The 7,308-nt window shown below is 49.9% G+C and overlaps 1 protein-coding gene across 1 annotated transcript in view; it reads left to right on the top strand.

Annotated features, from left to right (window-relative positions):
* Window positions 1-1,840, top strand: part of EVA1A (eva-1 homolog A, regulator of programmed cell death) — a 323,709-nt gene extending 321,869 nt beyond the window's left edge. Inside the window, exon 8 of the mRNA XM_025208589.1 lies at window positions 458-1,840. Coding sequence (XP_025064374.1) covers window positions 458-792 — 335 coding nt within the window. The 3' untranslated portion in view covers window positions 793-1,840. The remainder of the gene's footprint in view (window positions 1-457) is intronic.
* The last annotated feature ends 5,468 nt before the right edge of the window (window positions 1,841-7,308 follow it).

Below are 7,308 nucleotides of genomic sequence, written 5' to 3' on the forward strand. Positions count from 1 at the left end.
GGAAACATCTGAAGCCCCAGATAGGGGTGGAGGATGTTTGCCGGTAGTAGGGCCACTTATGTTTCTGGACTGACTTGTGGATTTGGAATTTGTTTTGGCTAATTTGGCTGGGAATACGGAAAAAAAATGTCATCATTGCTGACTATGCAGCTTGCTGGCTTTGCATTGATCTCACTGTGGGGTGGAGCTGGCCTGTAATCTCGCTGGCTGCTCTTTACAACACCAGGTGGCTGTAGGGAATGTCTTCAGATAGACCATGGCTTGTGTGCCTTGGGGACAGTTCTCCCTCTTGACATTCGCTGGGGTGACACAGCGATGGAAGTGGTGGAAGGACCACCCAGTAACCAGGGGAAGATCAGGGAAGAGAAATAGTTTGTGCATGTGCAACAGGGCTGTGTAATCGTGTCGTTCGATCACATTGTCCGTCTCTGAGAATCCTTTCTGCTTCTCCTTCTAGAGAATCCCGAGCGTGCTGCCCTGTATTTTGTCTCTGGAGTGTGCATCGGCCTGGTGTTGACTCTGGCAGCCTTGGTGCTGAGGGTGTCCTGCCGAACAGACTGCAAACAATCCCCGGTGAAAAAGCCCTCCCGTGATCGGGAGAGCGACAGTGACAGCAGTGACAGCGACGACGACTCGGACACCACGTCAGACCTGTCAGCTCGCAGGCACCGCAGGTTCGAAAGGACTTTGAACATGAATGTCTTCACCTCAGCAGAGGAGCTGGAGAGGGCTCAGAGGCTGGGAGAGCGGGCGGATATTCCAGGGACCAGGAGCCTGAACCGTTATTACTGAGTGCTGGGACATCCTATGGGCTGGGACTGCAGCCTCGGTCTTCTCTGAGTGTGCTCAAGAGGGATGGAGGAGTGGACTGGAGTCCTCCCTTTTTGGTTCAGAACAGCTAACAGGAGCAGTATGGATGGACAGCAATAAAGCTTTCACCTTCCACTATCCCCTGACCTCTTGCTATTGACACCTAGGAAATACACCCTTACCCTTGTCTTGTCTCTCTGATATCTCCCTTCTGCAGAGGTGAATGCCAACTTCTTCTCTTGTTGTTGTTCTGCCATAGGTGGGAGGCAAGTGTTCAAAACCTCCCATTTCTAGGAAGATGAATCCAACATGCAACGGTACGGATGCTGCTCTTGTGGTTGGGAGAGGAATTGCTGCGTATTTTGATTTCCTGAGAATTTCAGGAGAATCATGAACAAACTTCCTTAAGCTTATGTGTCTGCTGAAGGAATGATGCTATGGGGTGGGAGCAGCGAAAGGCTGAAGTGCAAGTGTCTTGTGACTCGGGAAGCCATGAGATTAACCTAATTAAAAATGTGACTTCAGGAGAACCGGGAATTCTTCCACCACCTCATCTCGGTACTCGGACTTTTGACAACATAGCTGTTATTTAAGGCGGTGTTTTAAACTTGCTTTTCAGTGGCAGGATTTTTTTACTGACACCTCAGGGATAAAATCCTATTATTTTTTTGAGTACGCTTCCCCCTTCCATCCACCGCAACCAACCCAGCCCACTCCCAACAGTGAAACTATGGTATTACAAGAGATGTGTCAGTGATGGGTGAAATGTTATCAACCTCAAAGAGGCTGAAAGGGGTTTTGTTTGTTTTAAATATATATATATATATATTTGAAGATGCTGCACAGCAATGTGCCTTATTCTTTTTTGTTGTTAAACTCTGATTTTCCTATGGGCGGTGATGCACAATATTTTATATATTTTATTACAAAAGAAAAAAAAAGAAAAAGTTTGTATTTGCCAGAGGAGAATGGAGACAAAAAGAGGCCAAATATGACATCAGGTTGGGAAATAAATGCTAAATAAACTCTGCATTGTGATCTCTGTTTTAATTTGGTTCCCTGCTGCCTCTTGCTTTTGCTGCAGTAAGAAACTTTGGAATAGCAACAAGCTTTTGCTGCTATTCAAGGCTAATGCAGATAAATCCTGTGAATGTCTTGTACTCCCTTGAACTGTGCACACTGTTTCCATTGTTCCCCGTTTCGGTGGTGAGCACCTTCATGAGCCCATTAGCAACAATAGAAACATACTCATTGATTTCAAGATGCTTTGAATACAGCCCGAAGACTCCTGTGCTTGAGAGTGTCTTATAGCAACTGTTAAATGAATAAAAACACTTCAGGAAAGTGCCCTCCCCACATACCATTCATTAGCACGTTGGTACAAGCCGGTTGTTATTATCTGGCTTGGGTATGCCTTCATTGCAAAATTACCTGGGGCTCAAACTTTTATGTTGCCCCCACCTCCACTCCTACCCACACATGAGATCCTCCCCAGTGAGTTTAGTGGTGCTTTTGGTGTGGGCTAACTAGTCCAGTTGGGGCAGAGCATTTCCCAGGTGTGGAGACTTTGTGCTGTTTTCACTGGGGCCCCAGACAGACATTGCAGGTAATATGGGATTAGCCTGTTAATTGCATCTTAACTAGTAACCTGATCGCGTGTTCAGGGAATCAAAGGCACCACAGAAAGGGAAACTAGCCAAAAAAAAAATTTATCCAAAAATAGGTGACATTTTTGGTGTTGGTTTCCATCATGCCTTACATTGCATACATGGTAGGGTTAGGACCACACCAGGGTCTCGAACTGGCCCTGGTGTGGTGTCTGCTGGCCAATGATCAGTTAAGCTGGACACTCAGCTTTCAATTTGTTGGGGCAGAGGGAACCCAGGGTCATGATCCCCTTGCACTGGCAAGTGGGGTGCAATTTGGATCTGCTCGCCAATCCCAAAATTGTGTGTCCCATCATGCACATGCGGCATGGCAAGAAGTGCGATTGTAGGAATCGGAAATCAGATCCCATCCACCGGCAGCCTGAGGCAGACAAACCATCCACTGGGCAGTAGGCGCATCGGGTCAGTCCTTCAGTTCATTCCCACACTTCCCCTCTGGGTGCCCAGGAGGACAGGTGAGTCCCTCCCGACAATTCATTGGAAAGGATCATAAAGCTGCATCAAGGATCATACTGTACTGCAAAGAACCATGGGGCGCACCCTCAGAGGTCACAGCAACAGGTGACTGCCACATCAGTACCAGTGAGGACGCTAACTCCAGTCGAGCTTTGCAGTGTGGCTAGTCACACTCAGGCCAGGCTAATAGGGGTACTCATCCCTGTGTGAAGCTGCCTGAGTTAACCTTGCAGTGAAGACATACCCGGGGAGGATGGTCTAAAGCACCTAGGTGACTAAGGGCGTGAGTACACCGAAAGCTAGTGGCACCACCCAGGTTGCTATCAAGCTGAGCCATGATTTGTTCTTTCCTATTTGCATAGCATCAGGTAGCTGGCTCCTGCACATGGCTGCAAGACACGTCCCATGCTCCTTTGCATCCTGCAAAGTGGAGTCTATCTAGTAGTCTGAGAGCTACTTGTTTCTCCCAAGACATTGCTGCTCCTAAACCCCATGGGTGTGCTTGAACAAGCTACCCTAAGGGCATGTCTGTACTGCTACCTAGGGCTGTTGCTAGGCCTGGCTTCTAGCCCAAACCTTGTGACCGTTCACATTAAAAGCTTGCTCCTGGCAACTTTTCACACCCCCAGGCCTGTGGAACGTGGTGTGAGGCTAGGGTTCCCTCTATCCCCTCCCTTTGCAGATCGTACTATATCCCCCCACACCAAGTGGTGCAGGGGCCTAGCACGGGAAATTTTGCTAGCACCTGACATCTGGTTCTTCTGTACCCTAGGTCTCTGCTGTCTGTAATTGCAGCCAAGCACAGGAGGGGAGAGAAGTAGTTAGGCGAGTGATTCCTAGAAGGGCTTTGTCGGGTCCTCCTGCTACTTGCGTCTCCCTCTGTGCTTGTGCAGCTCTGGCAAGAGACATGTAGGCAGGATGGGGCAGCTCACGAGGCGCTGGCTAGGTAAGGGCAGCCTTCCCAGTGCACCCCAAATAATAGCCTCTTCTGAGGGCATGAAGCCTCTGTGCAACATGCCAATAGTGTAATCACCTATTCACCTGCTCAGACAAAACACTGGGCCCTCCTAATTCCCACTGGATCGCTGGGGGAAGGCATACAGACCCTTGCAGCAGGCACTTGCCACATTACAGGGTTGGGCCTAAAGTACAAGGTATAGTTTTCGTGCTGGGCAACACACTAGCTCAAACACTGTGATCATGGGGACCCACATCAGTAGTATACATAGGGGTTGGCATCCTGTCTGCTAGTTAAAGCACTGGGTGTTGTAATGGAGCCCCCTGACCCCCACTCCATATCTAAGGTCCTTGGTTAGCATGGAGTAAGTGGCCCCTTAAAGATATAGGTCTGGCTGTACAAAGATGGAGGCAGGAAGATATTAGCTAGTGGCTTCCTGGTTATTAGAGAGGCCGGAGGTCTCTGAGCAGCGAGCTGTGCCGTATTGCTCCTAGCAGGGCTAGAGGCAAGGGGAGCAGGAGGCTGGGGCGCTGCAGAGCACGAGGGCAAAGGCACTGCTGAGTCGGGCTGTTGAGTACACGCAGTACAGTGCGCACGACTCTCGGCTTATTGGTGACAGCACAAGCGAGGAGCTGACTCTTGTGGCCCTGGTGGATGAGCAACCTACCAACCAGCCTGTGTGGTGTCCCGCACACGGTGTAAAATAAGCTTGTCTGTGGGCTGTGTAAGCCTCAGATGAGGACTCCTTATTTATTGGAATAGGACTGTTGAAGCCAATGAAATGATGGCCACGTAACTGGAGATAATCACGCTTTATCTTAATTCACTCATTTAAGAGAGTGGTTTTTTAAAGGATGGAGGAGGCAGTCTGACCCTGATAAGCATGAGCAGTTTCTGCAACATCTCAATTTACACCGCAGGCCAAGACTATCTGCCTGTGATACATGCCAACATTTGGAAAGACAGCAGAAGCTTATGTGATGCCAGTAAGATCCTTGATGCGTCTTTCCACCGGGGGTGAGTCCTTCAGCTCATTTCCACTTACGCTGTCATCCCAGTTTCTAAGCACAGACCTCTTACGCAGCGTTGTGCTCAATGTACCCTGAAAATCGAGGTAATGTGATGTTTGTTGCTTTTCCCATGTCTACCCTGGTGTTAATATCCGCGAAGAATTCCACCAAGTTAATGAGGCATGGCTTTCCCTTCCTGAAACTGGAGTGGCTCTACTTAACCCCTTGGCTGCCCTGCTTCTTGGTGCCCCAGGGGCTTCAGAAATAAAGCAAGCCCCTGTTTAGCTCTTGGGACATCCCAATGTAAATCATATGCTCGCAGAACTGCGGGGATATGAATTTCCTGTTTTGTGGCATGGGCATTTTACAGTTTGAGGCACCTTCAGAAGTTAACCACATTATACTTTCCTCCTGTTCCTAGTTGTTACTTAAGCTTCCTCCACGGTGAATTCATAACAGTCTGATCGGAGCTGCTCATGTCCTTAGGCAACCTGAAAATCCAAAATTGCTAGATATTATCTGAATGGCTTAGATTTTTCTCCTTGCACTTTCCCTTCCCTCCCCCTCCGCCCGCCGTCTTTATATTCAGTGTGTTTTGACTCGAGACTTAATCATGTTTCAGATTAAGTCCCCCCTCCTTCCCTCCAACGCCACCCTAAATGGCTTTCCTTTGTGGCTTTGGTTAATGCTGTGACTAAAGCAAATGCTGTAGCAAGCATGAAAATATATATATATATATATATATATATATATATATATATATAGTATGAACAGGCTCCCTCTTTCTGAGAGAAATCTGTGGCTGTGAAAATGGCCAAATGCAAAGCAATGGAGTCTGAAATCACTGATCCATAGGGCAGATATGGTGCGGGCAGCAGCAGTGGGAATTGTCATTGCTTGCAGCACTGCACTATACAGCCTTTTACCTCTGAGCTCCACTGCAGGTTCGTTGTGCTTGAGAGTCGTTCCCCTGTTGAGGGCTTGAGATGCAATGGATGCAAGTCGATGCTCTCCCTGGCGACTAGCTCGCTCCTTAGCAGGGTCAAATCGTGGATCCGACCGCGCATAGGGCAGAAGAGGGCCGAGAGCTTTCACAGAAGAATGGAAGAGTCCCAAGGTTTCCTCTCAGAGCTCATCTGGTGCTGAGGCAGAATGTGCTCCCTACTTGGATGAAGTGAGGCGCAGGCCCTGAAACGCCTCGCTTTCCCAAGGCCAGATGGGTGCCCGTTCTCCCCGGCCTGCTGGCAGCAGCACTGCAGAGGAAGCGCTCTGTCGGGTGATGTGCCACAGCACCGAGCTGCTCCAGTCACAGCATTTGTGGGTGCAATTAGTGGGGTCTTCCTGCCCACCCCACTGCCCCCCAAGCACAGAACTGTCATTGCACCGAGCAGCTTTCCCGGGGAATGAGGCCACAGGGCAGCCCCCTCCTTCCATCGACAGCCTAGCAAGCCTAATCCAGGCTCCCCCTTGTTCCCTATAGCAGTGCTGTCCATGGGCTGGGAAGGGTTAAACTGCGGCCCCTGTGCTCCTGGGTTGGGCATTGCTCCTCACTTTACTCTTGCTGCTGTCACTGGTGTCCCTGCTCCCCATCCCTCCTCCATCTTCCATTCTCTGCTTCCCCCCAGGGGCAGCATGGATTAGGACAGCCCATGGGGCTCAGGGAGCCCAGGGTCAGAGGGCTTGTGGGGACCCCATACAGTATAGCTGGAGTCATGTCTGCCTGTGTAGGCATACATCATGGTGTGGTACATCTGGACATCAGGGCTTGCACTGCACATCAGGGCCTGTGCCGTGTGCTGGGGGGGGCGGGGGGGCTTACATGGTGCAGTGGTGGAGAGGGGGGGCTTGCACAGTGCTTTGGAGACCAGGCAATGCAGTGAGGAGAGGGGGCTCATATGCCATGTCATGGTGTGACATACAGCCCAGGGGGGCATTGCTCATATCACGTGTGGCTGATGGGCCTGCGGCCCCAACAACATAGAAGTTGGACAGCCCCAATCTACGGGGGGTCTCCTGGGGGTCGGACTCGATGATTTGGGGGTCAGACTCGATGATCTATTGAGGTCCCTTCCGACCCTAACATCTATGAACAGGCAGGCCCATGCAGTGTGCAGAGTCATCCCTTATAGTCTAGGAGCACCTCTGTCTCAAGCAGCGACTGGTCCTCCCACTACACAGAGGAGTTGGGGATTCAAAACTACCCACCACAGGCTGGACTGTCTTACACACTACAGTGAAAGGGCCTTGGAAGGCAATGCACAATTGTATCACTAGTAGACACCTGCCACACTCACCAAATTCCCCAAACTTTCAGGTGGGTATAACATTTTCACGAACAAGCTAAAAAAAATACATTGGTATAAAACAGCATTAGAAATCCCTCCCCCGTTTGTTTCCCCTCTTTCCC

The sequence above is a fragment of the Alligator sinensis genome, unplaced genomic scaffold (assembly GCF_000455745.1).
Source record: "Alligator sinensis unplaced genomic scaffold, ASM45574v1 scaffold300_1, whole genome shotgun sequence".
Lineage (NCBI taxonomy): Eukaryota > Metazoa > Chordata > Crocodylia > Alligatoridae > Alligator > Alligator sinensis.